The sequence below is a fragment of the Procambarus clarkii genome, chromosome 40 (assembly GCF_040958095.1).
Source record: "Procambarus clarkii isolate CNS0578487 chromosome 40, FALCON_Pclarkii_2.0, whole genome shotgun sequence".
Taxonomy (NCBI): Eukaryota; Metazoa; Arthropoda; class Malacostraca; order Decapoda; family Cambaridae; genus Procambarus; species Procambarus clarkii.
The window spans coordinates 27728458-27751457 of record NC_091189.1 but is presented as its reverse complement, the minus strand read 5'-3'; the positions used below and the strand labels follow the sequence as shown (position 1 = coordinate 27751457).

Here is a 23000-nt window from a genome sequence, read left to right as displayed (position 1 = left end):
CAGTGTGTAGCATGGTGGGGACCACACAGTGTGTAGCATGGTGGGAACCACACAGCGTGTAGCATGGTGGGGACCACACAGTGTGTAGCATGGTGGGGACCACACAGTGTGTAGCATGGTGGGGACCACACAGTGTGTAGCATGGTGGGAACCACACAGTGTGTAGCATGGTGGGAACCACACAGTGTGTAGCATGGTGGGAACCACACAGTGTGTAGCATGGTGGGGACCACACAGTGTGTAGCATGGTGGGGACCACACAGTGTGTAGCATGGTGGGAACCACACAGTGTGTAGCATGGTGGGAACCACACACTGAGCGTGTAGCATGGTGGAACCACACAGTGTGTAGCATGGTGGGGACCACACAGTGTGTAGCATGGTGGGGACCACACAGTGTGTAGCATGGTGGGAACCACACAGTGTGTAGCATGGTGGGGACCACACAGTGTGTAGCATGGTGGGGACCACACAGTGTGTAGCATGGTGGGAACCACACAGTGTGTAGCATGGTGGGGACCACACAGTGTGTAGCATGGTGGGAACCACACAGTGTGTAGCATGGTGGGGACCACACAGTGTGTAGCATGGTGGGGACCACACAGCGTGTAGCATGGTGGGAACCACACAGTGTGTAGCATGGTGGGGACCACACAGTGTGTAGCATGGTGGGAACCACACAGTGTGTAGCATGGTGGGGACCACACAGTGTGTAGCATGGTGGGGACCACACAGTGTGTAGCATGGTGGGAACCACACAGTGTGTAGCATGGTGGGGACCACACACTGAGCGTGTAGCATGGTGGGGACCACACAGCGTGTAGCATGGTGGGAACCACACAGTGTGTAGCATGGTGGGAACCACACAGTGTGTAGCATGGTGGGGACCACACAGTGTGTAGCATGGTGGGAACCACACAGTGTGTAGCATGGTGGGGACCACACAGTGTGTAGCATGGTGGGAACCACACAGTGTGTAGCATGGTGGGGACCACACAGTGTGTAGCATGGTGGGGACCACACAGTGTGTAGCATGGTGGGAACCACACAGTGTGTAGCATGGTGGGGACCACACAGTGTGTAGCATGGTGGGGACCACACAGCTGTGTAGCATGGTGGGAACCACACTGTGTGTAGCATGGTGGGGACCACACAGTGTGTAGCATGGTGGGAACCACACAGTGTGTAGCATGGTGGGGGACCACACAGTGTGTAGCATGGTGGGGACCACACAGTGTGTAGCATGGTGGGAACCACACAGTGTGTAGCATGGTGGGGACCACACACTGAGCGTGTAGCATGGTGGGGACCACACAGCGTGTAGCATGGTGGGAACCACACAGTGTGTAGCATGGTGGGAACCACACAGTGTGTAGCATGGTGGGGACCACACAGTGTGTAGCATGGTGGGAACCACACAGTGTGTAGCATGGTGGGGACCACACAGTGTGTAGCATGGTGGGAACCACACAGTGTGTAGCATGGTGGGGACCACACAGTGTGTAGCATGGTGGGGACCACACAGTGTGTAGCATGGTGGGAACCACACAGTGTGTAGCATGGTGGGAACCACAGTGTGTAGCATGGTGGGAACCACACAGTGTGTAGCATGGTGGGGACCACACAGTGTGTAGCATGGTGGGGACCACACAGTGTGTAGCATGGATTGGGAACCACACAGTGTGTAGCATGGTGGGACCACAGTGTGTAGCATGGTGGGACCCACAGTGTGTAGCATGGTGGGAACCACAGTGTGTAGCATGGTGGGGACCACACAGTGTGTAGCATGGTGGGGACCACACAGTGTGTAGCATGGTGGGGACCACACAGTGTGTAGCATGGTGGGGACCACACAGTGTGTAGCATGGTGGGAACCACACAGTGTGTAGCATGGTGGGGACCACACAGAGAGTGTGTAGCATGGTGGGGACCACACAGAGAGTGTGTAGCATGGTGGGGACCACACAGTGTGTAGCATGGTGGGGACCACACAGTGTGTAGCATGGTGGGGACCACACAGTGTGTAGCATGGTGGGGACCACACAGTGTGTAGCATGGTGGGGACCACACAGTGTGTAGCATGGTGGGGACCACACAGTGTGTAGCATGGTGGGGACCACACAGTGTGTAGCATGGTGGGGACCACACAGAGAGTGTGTAGCATGGTGGGGACCACACAGTGTGTAGCATGGTGGGGACCACACAGTGTGTAGCATGGTGGGGACCACACAGTGTGTAGCATGGTGGGGACCACACAGTGTGTAGCATGGTGGGGACCACACAGTGTGTAGCATGGAGGGGACCACACAGTGTGTAGCATGGTGGGGACCACACAGTGTGTAGCATGGTGGGGACCACACAGTGTGTAGCATGGTGGGGACCACACAGAGGTGTAGCATGGTGGGAACCACACAGTGTGTAGCATGGTGGGAACCACACAGTGTGTAGCATGGTGGGACCACACAGTGTGTAGCATGGTGGGGACCACACAGTGTGTAGCATGGTGGGGACCACACAGTGTGTAGCATGGTGGGGACCACACAGTGTGTAGCATGGTGGGGACCACACAGAGAGGTGTAGCATGGTGGGGACCACACAGTGTGTAGCATGGTGGGGACCACACAGTGTGTAGCATGGTGGGGAACCACACAGAGTGTGTAGCATGGTGGGGACCACACAGTGTGTAGCATGGTGGGAACCACACAGTGTGTAGCATGGTGGGGACCACACAGTGTGTAGCATGGTGGGGACCACACAGTGTGTAGCATGGTGGGAACCACACAGTGTGTAGCATGGTGGGGACCACACAGTGTGTAGCATGGTGGGGAACCACACAGTGTGTAGCATGGTGGGGACCACACAGTGTGTAGCATGGTGGGACCAACAGTGTGTAGCATGGTGGGGACCACACAGTGTGTAGCATGGTGGGGACCACACAGTGTGTAGCATGGTGGGGACCACACAGAGAGTCCCCGCTGTAGCATGGTGGGAACCACACAGTGTGTAGCATGGTGGGAACCACACAGTGTGTAGCATGGTGGGAACCACACAGTGGTAGCATGGTGGGACCACACAGTGTGTAGCATGGTGGGGACCACACAGTGTGTAGCATGGTGGGGACCACACAGTGTGTAGCATGGTGGGGGACCACACAGAGAGCGTGTAGCATGGTGGGAACCACACAGTGTGTAGCATGGTGGGAAACCACACAGTGTGTAGCATGGTGGGAACCCACACCAGTGTGTAGCATGGTGGGGACCACACGAGTGTGTAGATGGTGGGAACCACACAGTGTGTAGCATGGTGGGGACCACACAGGTGTAGCATGGTGGGAACCACACAGTGTGTAGCATGGTGGGGACCACACAGTGTGTAGCATGGTGGGGACCACACAGTGTGTAGCATGGTGGGGAACCCACACAGAGAGCGTGTAGCATGGTGCCCTGGAAACACAAACCGAAACTGTCTCTATTTTCCGCTTGTTACAACTTGCAATAAAGTTGTTACATCTTGGCTTAACGTGTTTATGACGTATTAGAACGTTGTTACAACTTGATATATTGGTTGTTATAACTGGTTAGGAGGTGTTAAAACTTGTTCGAACGTTGTACCAACGTCGTAGTTTCGGTGTGTGTTTGGCGGGTGGGGACCACACAGTGTGTAGCATGGTGGGGACCACACAGTGTGTAGCATGGTGGGGACCACACAGTGTGTAGCATGGTGGGAACCACACAGAGAGCGTGTAGCATGGTGGGGACCACACAGTGTGTAGCATGGTGGGGACCACACAGTGTGTAGCATGGTGGGGACCACACAGTGTGTAGCATGGTGGGGACCACACAGAGAGCGTGTAGCATGGTGGGAACCACACAGTGTGTAGCATGGTGGGAACCACACAGTGTGTAGCATGGTGGGGACCACACAGTGTGTAGCATGGTGGGAACCACACAGAGAGCGTGTAGCATGGTGGGAACCACACAGTGTGTAGCATGGTGGGGACCACACAGTGTGTAGCATGGTGGGAACCACACAGTGTGTAGCATGGTGGGGACCACACAGTGTGTAGCATGGTGGGGACCACACAGTGTGTAGCATGGTGGGAACCACACAGAGAGCGTGTAGCATGGTGGGGACCACACAGTGTGTAGCATGGTGGGGACCACACAGTGTGTAGCATGGTGGGGACCACACAGTGTGTAGCATGGTGGGGACCACACAGTGTGTAGCATGGTGGGGACCACACAGAGAGCGTGTAGCATGGTGGGAAACCACACAGTGTGTAGCATGGTGGGGACCACACAGTGTGTAGCATGGTGGGAACCACACAGTGTGTAGCATGGTGGGGACCCACACAGTGTGTAGCATGGTGGGGACCACACAGTGTGTAGCATGGGTGGGAACCACACAGAGAGCGTGTAGCATGGTGGGGACCACACAGTGTGTAGCATGGTGGGGACCACACAGTGTGTAGCATGGTGGGGACCACACAGTGTGTAGCATGGTGGGGACCACACAGAGAGCGTGTAGCATGGTGGGAACCACACAGTGTGTAGCATGGTGGGAACCACACAGTGTGTAGCATGGTGGGAACCACACAGTGTGTAGCATGGTGGGAACCACACAGTGTGTAGCATGGTGGGGACCACACAGTGTGTAGCATGGTGGGAACCACACAGTGTGTAGCATGGTGGGGACCACACAGTGTGTAGCATGGTGGGGACCACACAGTGTGTAGCATGGTGGGGACCACACAGTGTGTAGCATGGTGGGGACCACACAGTGTGTAGCATGGTGGGGACCACACAGAGAGCGTGTAGCATGGTGGGAACCACACAGTGTGTAGCATGGTGGGAACCACACAGTGTGTAGCATGGTGGGAACCACACAGTGTGTAGCATGGTGGGGACCACACAGTGTGTAGCATGGTGGGGACCACACAGTGTGTAGCATGGTGGGGACCACACAGTGTGTAGCATGGTGGGGACCACACAGAGAGCGTGTAGCATGGTGGGAACCACACAGTGTGTAGCATGGTGGGAACCACACAGTGTGTAGCATGGTGGGAACCACACAGTGTGTAGCATGGTGGGGACCACACAGTGTGTAGCATGGTGGGAACCACACAGTGTGTAGCATGGTGGGGACCACACAGTGTGTAGCATGGTGGGAACCACACAGTGTGTAGCATGGTGGGGACCACACAGTGTGTAGCATGGTGGGGACCACACAGTGTGTAGCATGGTGGGAACCACACAGAGAGCGTGTAGCATGGTGCCCTGGAAACACAAACCGAAACTGTCTCTATTTTCCGCTTGTTACAACTTGCAATAAAGTTGTTACATCTTGGCTTAACGTGTTTATGACGTATTAGAACGTTGTTACAACTTGATATATTGGTTGTTATAACTGGTTAGGAGGTGTTAAAACTTGTTCGAACGTTGTACCAACGTCGTAGTTTCGGTGTGTGTTTGGCGGGTGGGGACCACACAGTGTGTAGCATGGTGGGGACCACACAGTGTGTAGCATGGTGGGGACCACACAGTGTGTAGCATGGTGGGAACCACACAGAGAGCGTGTAGCATGGTGGGGACCACACAGTGTGTAGCATGGTGGGGACCACACAGTGTGTAGCATGGTGGGGACCACACAGTGTGTAGCATGGTGGGGACCACACAGAGAGCGTGTAGCATGGTGGGAACCACACAGTGTGTAGCATGGTGGGAACCACACAGTGTGTAGCATGGTGGGAACCACACAGTGTGTAGCATGGTGGGAACCACACAGTGTGTAGCATGGTGGGGACCACACAGTGTGTAGCATGGTGGGGACCACACAGAGAGCGTGTAGCATGGTGGGAACCACACAGTGTGTAGCATGGTGGGAACCACACAGTGTGTAGCATGGTGGGAACCACACAGTGTGTAGCATGGTGGGAACCACACAGTGTGTAGCATGGTGGGGACCACACAGTGTGTAGCATGGTGGGGACCACACAGAGAGCGTGTAGCATGGTGGGAACCACACAGTGTGTAGCATGGTGGGGACCACACAGTGTGTAGCATGGTGGGGACCACACAGTGTGTAGCATGGTGGGGACCACACAGTGTGTAGCATGGTGGGAACCACACAGAGAGCGTGTAGCATGGTGGGGACCACACAGTGTGTAGCATGGTGGGGACCACACAGTGTGTAGCATGGTGGGGACCACACAGTGTGTAGCATGGTGGGGACCACACAGTGTGTAGCATGGTGGGGACCACACAGTGTGTAGCATGGTGGGAACCACACAGAGAGCGTGTAGCATGGTGGGGACCACACAGTGTGTAGCATGGTGGGGACCACACAGTGTGTAGCATGGTGGGGACCACACAGTTGGTGCAAAACACCAACAAAAAAAAGTTGGTTAAGTTGGTGCAAAACACAGTTGATCGGAGTAAGTCCCTGATCATTTTTGGCTGCAAAGAAAAGGCGATAACATCTAGGTCAGAAAGAGCTGTAGAAGAAGCTAAAGTAGTAGATAAAATTGTTGGCCTCGTGGAAGGTCTTACAAACAGAGAGAATGTGTGCGACTACAGGAGAATAGGCAGGTACGTAAAAGGGAAAGATCGACCTTTGAGGATCACCCTAAACGGTGCCAAACAGATGGAAGAAGTACTATGGAATGCTAGAAAATTGCAAAGGGATGAGGATGGGAAAGGGTGGTCGTTAAGACGAGATCTTTCAAAAGAAGATAGAGAGAAGCTGAAACTGAACCTCGCCGAGGCAAAACATTTAAATGAGAGCAGGAATGAAGAAGAAATAAATTCTTTTTTCTACAAAGTGATAGGGGTAGGCAAACCAGTAAAGTGGTACATAAAGGGAAACCAACAAAATCAATAGAGAGAGGGGGAGTGAAGAATAAGGAGAGGGGGAACAAGTTCCTGAAGATTGCATACACCAACTTAGATGGAGTGAGATCGAAGATACTGGAGTTAAGTGATGTAATACAGCTGCAGACACCAGACATTGTTGCACTCACGGAGACAAAACTTGAAGATGTTATTTTAAATGAGGTCATATTCCCAAGGGGCTACTCAATTTGGAGACGGGACAGAAAAATTAGGAAAGGCGGTGGCGTTGCTGTGCTGGTAAAAGAACACCTAAAGGTGAAGGAAATAATGACTGCCAATCCACAAGAAGTTGACATAATAGCACTAGAGATCTGCTATGAGGATGATAAACTAATGATGATAAATGCATATAGTCCACCGCCAAGCAGCACATGGTCAAAGGAGGAGCTAGATAGTAAACGTGAAGGTCTTATAACAATAATGAGAGAGATTATAGCGAGAGCGGATAACGATAGATCACGACTGTTGATAGTCGGTGACTTCAACTTGAAATCCATAGACTGGGAAGCATATGAAGCTAAAACAGAAGATTTTTGGACCTGTAAATTTGTAGACCTCATCCTGGAAACATTCTTGTATCAACATGTTAAACAAGCTACGAGGATGAGGGAAGGGGACGTTCCCTCCATGCTAGATTTGATATTTACCAGGAAGGAGGAAGAGATATTTGACATTCAGTACCTTCCTCCCTTGGGTAAAAGTGACCATGTCTTTTTGGGAATAAAGTATGCAATGCGTTATAAGCTGGAAGAAAATAAGGAGGTTGAAGCAGTTGAAAAACCAGACTTCAGGAGAGGACATTATGGTGACCTTAGAAATTTTTTTAGTGAGTATAATTGGACAGACTTGATGCTAGGCAAGGAAGTGAATGAGATGTATGGCAAGTTTTGTGAAATATATGATAAAGGCACAAAAAAATTTATACCAAAACAGAGATGCAGAACTAGGAAACAGGATTGGTTCAATAGAAATTGCGAGAGGGCTAGAGACCGAAAGACACAAAAATGGAATCAATACAGGAAGAGGCCGAACCCCCAAACATACCAGCGATACAAAGATGCGAGAAACAACTACACGGCAGTGAGGAGAGAGGCAGAAAGAAATTTTGAAAAAGGGATTGCGGACAAATGTAAAACAGAACCAGGTCTATTCTATAAATTCATAAACAACAAATTGCAGGTAAAGGATAATATTCAGAGGTTGAAAATGGGAAATAGATTCACGGAAGATGAAAAGGAAATGTGTGAAACACTAAACGAAAAGTTCCAAAGTGTGTTTGTACAAAATGAAATCTTTAGGGAACCAGATACAATAAGAATTCCAGAGAACAACATAGAACACATAGAGGTGTCTAGAGACGAAGTGGAAAATATGCTAAAGGAGCTCGGTAAGAACAAAGCAGCTGGCCCAGATGGAGTTTCACCATGGGTTCTGAGAGAATGTGCATCTGAGCTCAGCATTCCACTTCACCGGATCTTTCAGGCATCCCTGTGTACAGGAATCGTAGCAGACGGGTGGAAACAGGCTAACATAGTTCCAATCTACAAAAGTGGCAGCAGGGAAGACCCCCTCAATTATAGACCTGTATCATTGACAAGTGTAATAGTGAAAGTATTGGAAAAACTAATCAAAACTAAATGGGTAGAACACCTAGAGAGAAATGATATAATATCAGACAGACAGTATGGTTTTCGATCTGGAAGATCCTGTGTATCGAATTTACTCAGTTTCTATGATCGAGCCACAGAGATATTACAGGAAAGAGATGGTTGGGTTGACTGCATCTATCTGGACCTAAAAAAGGCTTTCGACAGAGTTCCACATAAGAGGTTGTTCTGGAAACTGGAAAATATTGGAGGGGTGACAGGTAAGCTTCTATCATGGATGAAAAATTTTCTGACTGATAGAAAAATGAGGGCAGTAATCAGAGGCAATGTATCAGAATGGAGAAATGTCACAAGTGGAGTACCACAGGGTTCAGTTCTTGCACCAGTGATGTTTATTGTGTACATAAATGATCTACCAGTTGGTATACAGAATTATATGAACATGTTTGCTGATGATGCTAAGATAATAGGAAGGATAAGAAATTTAGATGACTGTCATGCCCTTCAAAAAGACCTGGACAAAATAAGTATATGGAGCACCACTTGGCAAATGGAATTTAATGTTAATAAATGTCATGTTATGGAATGTGGAATAGGAGAACATAGACCCCACACAACCTATATATTATGTGAGAAATCTTTAAAGAATTCTGATAAAGAAAGAGATCTAGGAGTGGTTCTAGATAGAAAACTATCACCTGAGGACCACATAAAGAATATTGTGCAAGGAGCCTATGCTATGCTTTCTAACTTCAGAATTGCATTTAAATACATGGATGGCGATATACTAAAGAAATTGTTCATGACTTTTGTTAGGCCAAAGCTAGAATATGCAGCTGTTGTGTGGTGCCCATATCTTAAGAAGCACATCAACAAACTGGAAAAGGTGCAAAGACATGCTACTAAGTGGCTCCCAGAACTGAAGGGCAAGAGCTACGAGGAGAGGTTAGAAGCATTAAATATGCCAAAACTAGAAGACAGAAGAAAAAGAGGTGATATGATCACTACATACAAAATAGTAACAGGAATTGACAAAATCGACAGGGAAGACTTCCTGAGACCTGGAACTTCAAGAACAAGAGGTCATAGATTTAAACTAGCTAAACACAGATGCCGAAGAAATATAAGAAAATTCACCTTCGCAAATAGAGTGGTAGACGGTTGGAACAAGTTAAGTGAGAAGGTGGTGGAGGCCAAGACCGTCAGTAGTTTCAAAGCGTTATATGACAAAGAGTGCTGGGAAGACGGGACACCACGAGCGTAGCTCTCATCCTGTAACTACACTTAGGTAATTACACTTAGGTAATTACAGTGTGTAGCATGGTGGGAACCACACAGAGAGCGTGTAGCATGGTGGGAACCACACAGTGTGTAGCATGGTGGGGACCACACAGTGTGTAGCATGGTGGGGACCACACAGTGTGTAGCATGGTGGGAACCACACAGTGTGTAGCATGGTGGGGCCCACACAGTGTGTAGCATGGTGGGAACCACACAGTGTGTAGCATGGTGGGGACCACACAGTGAGCGTGTAGCATGGTGGGGACCACACAGAGAGCGTGTAGCATGGTGGGGACCACACAGAGAGCGTGTAGCATGGTGGGGACCACACAGTGTGTAGCATGGTGGGAACCACACAGTGAGCGTGTAGCATGGTGGGGACCACACAGTGTGTAGCATGGTGGGAACCACACAGTGAGCGTGTAGCATGGTGGGAACCACACAGTGTGTAGCATGGTGGGAACCACACAGAGAGCGTGTAGCATGGTGGGGACCACACAGTGTGTAGCATGGTGGGAACCACACAGTGAGCGTGTAGCATGGTGGGGACCACACAGTGTGTAGCATGGTGGGAACCACACAGTGAGCGTGTAGCATGGTGGGAACCACACAGTGTGTAGCATGGTGGGAACCACACAGAGAGCGTGTAGCATGGTGGGGACCACACAGCGTGTAGCATGGTGGGAACCACACAGTGAGCGTGTAGCATGGTGGGGACCACACAGTGTGTAGCATGGTGGGGACCACACAGTGTGTAGCATGGTGGGGACCACACAGTGAGCGTGTAGCATGGTGGGGACCACACAGAGAGCGTGTAGCATGGTGGGGACCACACAGAGAGCGTGTAGCATGGTGGGGACCACACAGTGTGTAGCATAGTGGGAACCACACAGTGAGCGTGTAGCATGGTGGGGACCACACAGTGTGTAGCATGGTGGGAACCACACAGTGAGCGTGTAGCATGGTGGGAACCACACAGTGTGTAGCATGGTGGGAACCACACAGAGAGCGTGTAGCATGGTGGGAACCACACAGAGTGTAGCATGGTGGGAACCACACAGTGAGCGTGTAGCATGGTGGGGACCACACAGTGTGTAGCATGGTGCGGACCACACAGTGTGTAGCATGGTGGGAACCACACAGTGTGTAGCATGGTGGGGACCACACAGTGTGTAGCATGGTGGGAACCACACAGTGAGCGTGTAGCATGGTGGGAACCACACAGTGTGTAGCATGGTGGGGACCACACAGTGTGTAGCATGGTGGGGACCACACAGTGTGTAGCATGGTGGGGACCACACAGTGTGTAGCATGGTGGGGACCACACAGTGTGTAGCATGGTGGGAACCACACAGTGTGTAGCATGGTGGGGACCACACAGTGTGTAGCATGGTGGGAACCACACAGTGTGTAGCATGGTGGGAACCACACAGTGTGTAGCATGGTGGGAACCACACAGTGTGTAGCATGGTGGGAACCACACAGTGTGTAGCATGGTGGGAACCACACAGTGTGTAGCATGGTGGGGACCACACAGTGTGTAGCATGGTGGGGACCACACAGTGTGTAGCATGGTGGGAACCACACAGAGAGCGTGTAGCATGGTGGGGACCACACAGTGTGTAGCATTGTGGGGACCACACAGCGTGTAGCATGGTGGGAACCACACAGAGAGCGTGTAGCATGGTGGGGACCACACAGTGTGTAGCATGGTGGGGACCACACAGTGTGTAGCATGGTGGGGACCACACAGCGTGTAGCATGGTGGGGACCACACAGTGAGCGTGTAGCATGGTGGGAACCACACAGTGTGTGTGTAGCATGGTGGGGACCACACAGTGTGTAGCATGGTGGGAACCACACAGTGAGCGTGTAGCATGGTGGGAACCACACAGTGTGTAGCATGGTGGGGACCACACAGTGTGTAGCATGGTGGGAACCACACAGTGAGCGTGTAGCATGGTGGGAACCACACAGTGTGTAGCATGGTGGGGACCACACAGTGTGTAGCATGGCGGGAACCACACAGTGTGTAGCATGGTGGGGACCACACAGAGAGCGTGTAGCATGGTGGGAACCACACAGTGTGTAGCATGGTGGGAACCACACAGTGTGTAGCATGGTGGGGACCACACAGTGTGTAGCATGGTGGGGACCACACAGTGTGTAGCATGGTGGGGACCACACAGAGAGCGTGTAGCATGGTGGGAACCACGCAGTGTGTAGCATGGTGGGGACCACACAGAGAGCGTGTAGCATGGTGGGGACCACACAGAGAGCGTGTAGCATGGTGGGGACCACACAGTGTGTAGCATGGTGGGAACCACACAGTGTGTAGCATGGTGGGAACCACACAGTGAGCATGTAGCATGGTGGGAACCACACAGTGTGTAGCATGGTGGGGACCACACAGTGAGCGTGTAGCATGGTGGGGACCACACAGTGAGCGTGTAGCATGGTGGGGACCACACAGTGTGTAGCATGGTGGGAACCACACAGTGTGTAGCATGGTGGGAACCACACAGTGTGTAGCATGGTGGGGACCACACAGTGTGTAGCATGGTGGGGACCACACAGAGAGCGTGTAGCATGGTGGGGACCACACAGTGTGTAGCATGGTGGGGACCACACAGTGTGTAGCATGGTGGGGACCACACAGTGAGCGTGTAGCATGGTGGGAACCACACAGTGTGTAGCATGGTGGGAACCACACAGTGTGTAGCATGGTGGGAACCACAGTGTGTAGCATGGTGGGAACCACACAGTGTGTAGCATGGTGGGAACCACACAGTGTGTAGCATGGTGGGAACCACAGTGTGTAGCATGGTGGTAACCACACAGTGTGTAGCATGGTGGGGACCACACAGTGTGTAGCATGGTGGGAACCACACAGTGTGTAGCATGGTGGGGACCACACAGTGTGTAGCATGGTGGGAACCACACAGTGTGTAGCATGGTGGGAACCACACAGTGTGTAGCATGGTGGGAACCACAGTGTGTAGCATGGTGGGGACCACACAGTGTGTAGCATGGTGGGAACCACACAGTGTGTAGCATGGTGGGGACCACACAGTGTGTAGCATGGTGGGAACCACACAGTGTGTAGCATGGTGGGAACCACACAGTGTGTAGCATGGTGGGGACCACACAGTGTGTAGCATGGTGGGAACCACACAGTGTGTAGCATGGTGGGAACCACACAGTGTGTAGCATGGTGGGAACCACACAGTGTGTAGCATGGTGGGAACCACAGTGTGTAGCATGGTGGGGACCACACAGTGTGTAGCATGGTGGGAACCACACAGTGTGTAGCATGGTGGGGACCACACAGTGTGTAGCATGGTGGGGACCACACAGTGTGTAGCATGGTGGGGACCACACAGTGAGCGTGTAGCATGGTGGGAACCACACAGTGTGTAGCATGGTGGGAACCACACAGTGTGTAGCATGGTGGGGACCACACAGTGTGTAGCATGGTGGGAACCACACAGTGTGTAGCATGGTGGGGACCACACAGTGTGTAGCATGGTGGGGACCACACAGTGAGCGTGTAGCATGGTGGGAACCACACAGTGAGCGTGTAGCATGGTGGGAACCACACAGTGTGTAGCATGGTGGGAACCACACAGTGTGTAGCATGGTGGGGACCACACAGTGTGTAGCATGGTGGGGACCACACACTGAGCGTGTAGCATGGTGGGGACCACAGGAGGAGCATCAGTATACTGGACCTTCGACAAAGAGGAAGTAACCGTTGGCGTCCTTCTGCAGGACCTCGATGGCGGCCCGGGTCATCTCCTCTAGGGACGGGTTGCTGCTGTCCTGGTCCACAGTGTACGCTACGTGGCCCCAGTCGAACAGTCCTGTTAAGTAGTTGGGTCATTAGCCAGGGGCTATGTTGCAATGGCCAGGGAAGGAGATAGAATTAACAGGTATTTCATTCGATGCTATCCACCGGTACGATAACTTTTACCATAATATAGTCTGCTTGGCTGTCATATATATTCGTAAAGATATATATATATATAGCGCTAAATATATGGAACGTTGAGATGGTATATAAACTCCTCCATAGACAGAGAGTATTAGACAGTCTCACCCATGAGGTAGTCAGTATGGGCAGTGTCTAGGGTAAGGAGGTCGTTGCGGTGCCACACGTATGATGAATTGCCAAGAAGAACTTTCTGGTCAATCCAAGTTTGTATAAGATTCTTGCCGTCGTCTCTCTTGCCTCCGTCGCCGCCTTCAGGATCCTCTACCACATTTTTAGGTGTAAACTTCTGACGCCCGCCACCAAGGATAACCTGCAACGCCCGCCAATATTCAAATTTAAATATTTCAAAATTTTACCAACATATTCGTGTATTGTATTATATTTTACATTTATATTGTGTATTTATTTATAATATATTTTCAGTTTACCTGTTTTATTTTTATTTTTGCGTGTTATTTTTCTACGTCAGCCACTCAAGATCAGTGTTTGGTGCCGGAAGTGTACATGTTATCGTACACTCGAATATTTAGAAATAACGTAGAAATAATCTTCATTGCAAACTTTTGTTGCAGGATTTGTTGCGTGTGTGCATATCGCTCTTTTAATGATTAAACCAGATGTTCCTAGTGTTAGTTATTGATCAAAGAGAGAGATTTTAACTCATAATAGTCGTATGGGAGTTGTGCAAGTGTTGTAGAGTGTCTCTGCCCGAAACGCTTTGCGTAATAGTGGCTTTAGGCATTGTATGTACTAGCTCTTATCTATAAAGCCAACAAACTTTGTAAAATCTCTTTATGTATGTACCTTTGCCTAAATAAAAATTATTATTATTATTATTATTATTATTATTCATGAAGATCCTCAGGTGCCATAGGAGGTTGTATTGGATCGTATAAGTGTCGTGTAGGGTCACGAAGGGTATATACTCTCGCGTATACTCTCCCTAAGGCCAAAAATTATCGTACTAGAAAATGATAGCGGCTGGCGAACTGTGACACACTGTCCCATTTTCTGTTTTGGGTCGTGTGGTAGGTTAGGATAAGGGCACTTTAGTAGGACAGTTTCTTAATGACGTTGGGGGAACGTTAGGAGGACGAGCTGGTAGGCCTACCTTGATCCTGGAGCCAGTCTCGCCCAGTATCAGCTGCTCTGCGATGTCGTCGCACAGGTCTGGGTCGCCCTCGGCGTCGTTGATGTCGTCGTCACTCTCCCAATGCCTGGGGACGACTCAACATGTCATCACACTACAACGACCACACGTGTCACGATATTCACCCTCACTCATCTCTCTAGACTGTGGACCCGTTGTGGAGACTACATCTGTGTTTACTCATCTTTTTGTCTGCAAATGTGCATGTGACTCACCTTCCTGCCCGCTATACTGCACCAGACTCACCTCGCTGGCTACCTCTGGCCTGACTCACCTCTCAGCGGTGTGAGCGTATGTGCCGGCAGGTGAGGCATGGGTCACACGAGTCACTGTGACTATGCCAGTGGAGCGCCCAGCGTCCTGTGGGAACACGCCACCCATTATTATTTACTCACCATTAACCAACACATTTGTGCACATACATGAGAGATGTAGATACAAGGGCAAGCATGTTAGCTAACTTTCTCTCTCACACACATTGACCTGAGGGACACCAGCTGCAACATGTACCCTCACCTGGAAGTTCTTGAGGATACTGTGGGTATGGAACTGGGGGACGTTCATGGCGTTGCAGTCGGCCAGCTGGACATTGGCGTCCACCCCGATGGTGGCCTGGTTGCCCTTCACCCCGCTGAGGTAGGCGGTGGAGCTGGCGGCCGAGTCCGTCACCACCTTGTCCGCGCTGTACGTCTGTAAGGGAACCAGGCACCTCAGGCACATGAGTAACGTCATTGCCAGGAGACACCACTAGTCCACTATCACTATATATACCACTTGCAATGGATATGGGACAGACTAACAGCTGGGATATGAGCAAGGAGTGAAGGTGCCCAACCATTTTAACTATCAGGGATCGAACGCCGACCCTATAAGAAGCGAGGCCGTCGCTGTACCGATTAGACATGTGAATGAGTTTGCCTGGTCTGGGCCAGGACAGTTACAGCCCTGCTTCTGTGAAAGGTAAGTCCACTATGGGCTCACCATAGCCTGTGCTACTTGCAACTCTGGGTTCCCAGTTGCTGCAGCTAAAACAACAACAATAACAACAACATGGTCTGGGCCAATATCTGCACTACCTTTATTATTGTCTTATTCCCCCCCCCCCCCACACACACACCAGTGTGTCATGGCCGCCATGATGCTCACAGCCTCCGCCACTCAGGTGGGAGGTGTGTCTGCCGTGGTGGGAGATTATTGACACACCTTATGGGGGGATGATGTGGGACATTTAACTCCCACTCTTAGTCCCTTCTGCCCTCTCATTCTCCTTTCCCTTCACTCTCTCCCACTCATCTCCCCATTTTGGCCGACGGGTACTTATCAACTGGGTGCCAAGTCATGTGGGTATAATATGAAATGACATTGTAGACGAAGCTGCAAAACTTGCAACTAAGAGAAGAAATGCAGACATTTACATACCACAGAGTTTATCACAGATTAAGAAAGTAATTAGAAACAGAGCAATGCAGAAGATGTACAGTGACCACAACACAACAGTTGCAACATCAGGATCTGCGGGTTGGTACAAAAATTCAACCAACTATGAACCACTTAGTTTGATGAAAGGGAGCAGTAGAACAACAGAAGTACACTTACTGTGGGAAATTTTTACCCACTATATCTATATTATTATCTAAGAAATGTATTATTTCTATATCGTATCTAAATCATAATAAAATCATTTCAAAATCATATCAGACTCACTACAGATTCATTATATTCCATTATATTCCAAGATCCTACAAGACAATGCCACCTATGATCACGTATGACCATAGCGCCCTTGGTTGCCTACATGCCTTTGTGCATGATTTCTCAAGGATCCAGAAGCTTCTAGAAGGATTTCTTAATTAAAAAACTATTGGAACAATAGAATCGATTTCCGGTAGGGATTATATCAAATCCTTAATAAGAATCAATAGTGCTAGCAAGTACTACTTATAATCTTTAAATCTTATTTCTAATTATATTATAATCACATCTTATCTCACTCATATGTCTAGACAGTAAAAATAATCAATCAATATTCATTGAAGGCTACCGTGCTCAGGGAGCATGGGGGGGGGGGGGGGGGGACGATGGCTGGGAGAGAAGCACCCACCACCGCCGAGCCAAAACGCTTGTGTTTACAAAACAGTGAAAACGTGTCACAGTGCCTTGCGAACAATTATTCAGCTTAGGACACCTTATCCAATTATCTTTATCACCAGTGATTACTCTCTAGAACTGGAGGAGTACCTGGACAATATATCTACAAGGAAAAATTCCTAGAAAATATCTAAATAAGAGTAGAGTGGCGCACACAAGGTATTGCTGTCTCCACCTCCACCATCATCACTTATCTAGCCTATTGCAACCGCAATTAAAGACATAATCAATTAGCAACGCTACTAGAACATTACAGAGCAAAGCTGTGATATAAAATATCATGCCTAAACTCGACAAGAGAGTTATCCGGTCTGGCACACTTGGCAGACAGGCACCCGGCATTCAGAGAAGTATATTGAATGTTATTTAGTGTATTAATTGGCTAATTGTATGCTTGTATAACTTTAATATATCCAATAAGTCTGTCTGTCGGTTATAGAGTGAGGCAACGCCTCATATTTCAGTAAGTTTATTAATATTGCAGCAGCTGAATCTTTTCCAAGCATAAAGACACTCACGAGATAAAGAAAACCTCATGAGTGACCCTTGTGTGAAAAAAGCTTCAATCTTTATTTATTTATTTATTTATGCATATACAAGAATGTACATAAGGAATGTGAGGATACAAATATGGTAATTACAGTCTTGTAAAGCCACTAGCACGCGCAGCGTTTCGGGCAGGTCCTTAATCTAAGACAATTTTAAGGAGGTAAATACTTGCAAAAATTATAGACAAAAAAATGATAACAGATTACATGAAATGAAAAAAAGATGAGAGAAAATTGTAGGTACAGTATATTAAAGCACATAGGTAGCTGAGATTGATTGCAATGACAGCTTGAATGGTAGTTGACAAAAAATTTATTTCTTTATTTTTTCTTTTTATTTATTTCATTTTAAAAATGTTATTTCTGGTGTGGTGATAATGGGTCCTATTACATCTGTCCAGGGAGAGTTTCAGAGCATGGTTTGCATTTGAGAACAGGGTTTTGTAAATGTAGTTGACACAGGAGAATGTGTGGAGGGAGTTAATATTTAGCAAGTTTAGGGATTTAAACAATGGAGCTGAGTGTTGTCTGAAAGCAGAGTTAGTTATTATTCTGATAGCAGATTTTTGCTGTGTGATGATGGGCTTAAGGTGGTTTGCAGTGGTAGACCCCCATGCACAGATACCATAATTAAGATAGGGGTAGATTAGTGCATAATATAGTGAGAGGAGAGCAGAGTTAGGAACATAATATCTGATTTTGGAGAGTATACCAACTGTCTTAGAGACTTTCTTAGTTATGTGTTGAATGTGGGTGCTGAAGTTGAGTCTCTTGTCTAGGAATAGGCCAAGAAATTTGCCATCATTTTTATTACTGATGTTGATGTTGTCTATCTGTAGCTGAATTGCATTTGATGATTTGCTTCCAAATAAGATGTAGTAAGTCTTTTCGATGTTTAATGTTAGTTTGTTCGTTGACATCCATAAGTGGACTTTTTTTAATTCATTATTCACAACATTATTTAGTGTATGTGGGTTGAGGTTTGAATAGATAAGAGTAGTATCGTCAGCAAACAGTATAGGTTTGAGAATATTAGAGACATTAGGCAGATCGTTTATATATATAAGAAATAGAAGAGGTCCTAAGATGCTGCCCTGTGGCACTCCAACGGTAATTGGTAGAGTGGAAGAAGTTGTATCATTGATGGTTACATATTGGTGTCTGTCACTAAGATAGGATCGGATGTAGTCAAGGGCAAGGCCTCGGATTCTATAATGCTGGAGTTTAAGTAAGAGGTAGTTGTGATTAACAGTATCAAAGGCTTTTCTTAGGTCAATGAAGAGTCCAATCGGAAACTCATTTTTGTCAAGGGCTGAGTAGATAATGTCAAGGAGACTAATGATTGCATCATTGGTGCTCTTTTGGGACCGGAAGCCAAACTGGCAGGGGCTGAGTATGTCGAATTTTACGAGGTAGGAATAGAGCTGTTTGTAAATAATTTTTTCAAATATTTTTGATAGAATGGGTTGATTTGATATTGGTCTATAATTGTTTATGTCCGCCGGATTGCCTCCTTTATGGACTGGCGTTACTCTTGCTTTTTTGAGGATATCAGGGAAGGTGTGACACTCTATAGATTTGTTGAACAGTAGTGCTATGGGTGGGGCAAGGGCATGGGAGGCTCTCTTGTACACAATGGACGGAATTTCACTGGTGTTCCTCCCTGCCTTGGTTTTTAGAGAGTGTATGATGGACACAACATCTGCCGGGCTGATTGGTGAAAGGAGAAGAGAGTTTGGACAGCTGCCTGAGAGATATGTGTTAATATGTGTCTGAGTCTGTGGGATTTTACTGTCAAGATTAGCACCAACCGATGAAAATCGTGTTGACTGAACCTCTTCATATAAATTGAATATATCTATATATATATATCCTTGAACATATGAATTAAGTTAACAATTGCTTGCTTAGTTATCTTTAATTTGTAATATAAGTTTATCTAATTGAATATAATCTTTATTGCTTAGTTAACAGTACTTAGACCACATTTAAAGTCATTTAATATCATACTACTACAATTTAAACTGTTGTTTATAGTAAATGAATATTGGCTGTTGATAGTTATGGTGCTAGGCTGGACTGTGTACACTTTTAAATGTCTGCTTTAAACAGATCCAGTGTTCAGTAATAGAACTGAATTTATTAAAATCTTAATCTTGTATAAACAATACAAGCTAATGTGAGATAATTGCCTGCAAGTGGATTGTGGAACCATTACAGTCTCCGTGGTGTAGTGGTAAGACATTCGCCTGGCGTTCCGTGAGCGCTATGTCATGGGTTCATATCCTGGCCGGGGAGGATTTACTGGGCGCAATTCCTTAACTGTAGCCTCTGTTTAACGCAACAGTAAAATGTGTACTTGGATGAAAAAACGATTCTTCGCGGCAGGGGATCGTATTCCAGGGACCTGCCCGAAACGCTACGCGTACTAGTGGCTGTACAAGAATGTAACAACTCTTGTATATATCTCAAAAAAAAACAAAAAATTAACTAATTCATTCACCCCACCGGCCCCTTACAGCCCACAGTCTGTCATTAGGAAAAGAGGAGCTAGGATTTACGACCCTAGCTAGAGACTTTAGTTGAATTAATTTTGCATACAGTAAATTTTTAATTTTAGGACAGTACAAGTCCCTAGTAGTTCTCCTCTCATATCAATCCCGGCAGTTTTCCCCACACTTATATCGCATCAGGCTTGGATACCCATGTGCATGGGAAATAGGCTTACAGGTTCCAGAAGATGAGAGGAAATGTCAGCACTGTGGAGAAATGCCTGACAGACCACTGGAACATTATCTAACACAGTGCACAGTTACAAACCCATTAAGATTTCAACTTAGATTCAACAGAGCAGAAGAAGTTGTTAAACACATGGGGCAAAATCTTACTGAAGCGACCATACGAGTCAAACAAATACTCATACTCCGCCCAAGTAAAACCAGCCAGAGGCTTAGGGCCCGCGCAGGAATATCCCTGAAAGAAAAAAACTGCCCTTCACTCCCTCCCACTCATCTGCCCTTCACTCCCGCCCACTCATCTGCCCTTCACTCCCGCCCACTCATCTGCCCTTCACTCCCGCCCACTCTGGCACTCACCTTGATGAGGGTGGAGTAAGGGAACTTCTCGTAGGCCATAACCTCGTGCTCGAAGTTACCAGTTCGATGTCCCTTGAGGAGCCTGGCGGCCGTCAGGGTGGAGATGGAGGTCCCGTCGCCGAGGAACAAGATGACGTTCTTCGCCTGGCGCACAATGGGCTCCTTTTCCAGCTGCGCCTGCAGCTCCTCCTGCATCTTCAGGTTCCAATAGGCGCTGTCTGTCAACGTAAGACTCTACAAGACTACTGCCTCACCTCCATCCTCTCTCTTGGTTTTACCCTATTTGTGCTATTAGCACTTAGCTCTTGGACCCCACCTTTCCGACTGTATACTGCCTAATGCAGCTGTTCTCAGTCATCTGAGCAGGCCACGAAAGGTGCCCATAAAATAAATTATTGAACAAAAATTTCAAAATAAAATACAAATAGACAACATTCAGAGTGCAGAATGATTTGAAAGAATATTTTAATGTTTCATATATATATATATATATATATATATATATATATATATATATATATATATATATATATATATATATATATATATTAAAACCATATATCTAGCTCCTATAGCCAGCAACAACCACAACAAGAACAATATCTGGCTCCTATAGCCAGCAACAACCACAACAAGGACAATATCTGGCTCCTATAGCCAGCAACAACCACAACAAGGACAATATCTGGCTCCTATAGCCAGCAACAACAACAACAAGGACAATATCTGGCTCCTATAGCCAGCAACAACCACAACAAGAACAATACAAGGCTCCTAGAGCCACTAACAACTACAACAAAGACAGTATGCTCATTGTGGTCAACTTACCTTCCACCACTGCTGAAGGCTTAGTCTTGTGTTGACCTCGACCCATGACCCCTAAGTGGTCCTGATCTTTATCTGCCGGGCAGGAGGAGAACAAGGTCATTAAAGGTCACCAGCAGGTGGACTATTTAGTGTGTGGGGGGGGGGGTCAGAATGGACGAAGGTAGCCTCGTCTATTCTGACCCCAACCTCCCTTCCCCCACACACTAAATAATATTGTCAACGGTGAATTAAAAAATATTCCACTCGTGGATGTCAACCAACAAACTTACACTAAACATAAAAAAGACTTTGTACATTTTATTTGGTTGTAAATCATTAAATCAGATCCAACTTCAGATAGACAATGTTAACGTTACCAATACAAATGAGGGACGTTCCTTGGCCTATACATAGACAGGAGCCAAAAAAGTCTCAAAAAACGGTGGTTATACTTTCTAAAATCAGATGTTATGTTCCCCACTTTGCTCTCCTCTCATTATACTACGCAGTAATCTATCCCTATCTTACATACGGTGTCTGTGTATGGGGCTCAACCACTACAAACTACCTCAAGCCTATCATCACTCAGCAAAAATCAGCTATCAGAACTATAACAAAACTCGAGCGCTCGACTGCACCTGTCGGCCCCGCCGCCCCTCCACTCTTATCTGCTGTTCCCTGAGCTCTCAGCAACCCACAAATGATGTAGCATCCCCTGAAGGCAGCTAAGTACTCAGTGACCCAAATATGATTGAAACAATCATCAAGACCAACCCACTTAATCTCAGTTCGACCTCACTAGTGTTGCTCCCTGGGGGAAGCTGTACCCGACGTTCACTGCGAGTCTTACAGATACCTTGGTGTCCCCATTAACGACCCTGGGTACCTTTCTTCTCTCAAGAGGAGACTCTGGGAGAGATTAAAGCCCTTGCGGGTCCTTGTTGGTGTCAATCATGGGCTTAACGTGAGACTTGCTAGAATGTTTTATGTACCATTTATACGCTCTGTGATTGACTACAATGCTCTACATCTCACACTGTATACTGACAAAGAGCTGAAATCTCTTGAAACCTTGCAAAATGAAGCTATGCGTCTCATCCTTGGGGCTCCAAAGTCCACGAGAATAGTTAATATGAGAGCAGAGTTAAAATTACCTACCATAAGTGAGAGAATTTTGTCTATTAGCACAGTTTTCGGCGTGAAGGCATTGAGTAGATCTAGACAACACATGAAGTTTCAAGCTAAACTTTCTAATATGCTACACTCACCTGAGGTCTATAGAAGAAGAACGAAATCTGATTATGCATTTTCGTTCTACAAGGTAGCCAACTCCATCAAAATATTAAATATGTACCCAACTCAATTAATGATTAATCAGATTAATTATCCATGGGATAATTAGATCTATCAGTTGATTTTGTAAATGCGCCCAAGAAAGATAGTGTACACTCTACAGTATTAAAACAGTTAACACTGTGCAG

General features: G+C 47.7%; 1 protein-coding gene across 2 annotated transcripts in view; it reads right to left on the bottom strand.

The window, feature by feature from the left end:
- The window catches only part of LOC123758014 (alkaline phosphatase), a 47307-nt gene that overhangs the window by 13142 nt on the left and 11165 nt on the right, over positions 1 to 23000 (bottom strand). For both annotated transcript variants that reach the window (XM_045742142.2, XM_045742141.2), the window contains 7 exons: positions 21541 to 21612; positions 20713 to 20930; positions 15438 to 15611; positions 15196 to 15281; positions 14883 to 14988; positions 13877 to 14081; positions 13509 to 13640 (listed from right to left, as the gene is read on the bottom strand). In XM_045742142.2, the coding sequence (XP_045598098.1) occupies positions 13509 to 13640; positions 13877 to 14081; positions 14883 to 14988; positions 15196 to 15281; positions 15438 to 15611; positions 20713 to 20930; positions 21541 to 21612 (993 nt within the window). The remainder of the gene's footprint in view (positions 1 to 13508; positions 13641 to 13876; positions 14082 to 14882; positions 14989 to 15195; positions 15282 to 15437; positions 15612 to 20712; positions 20931 to 21540; positions 21613 to 23000) is intronic.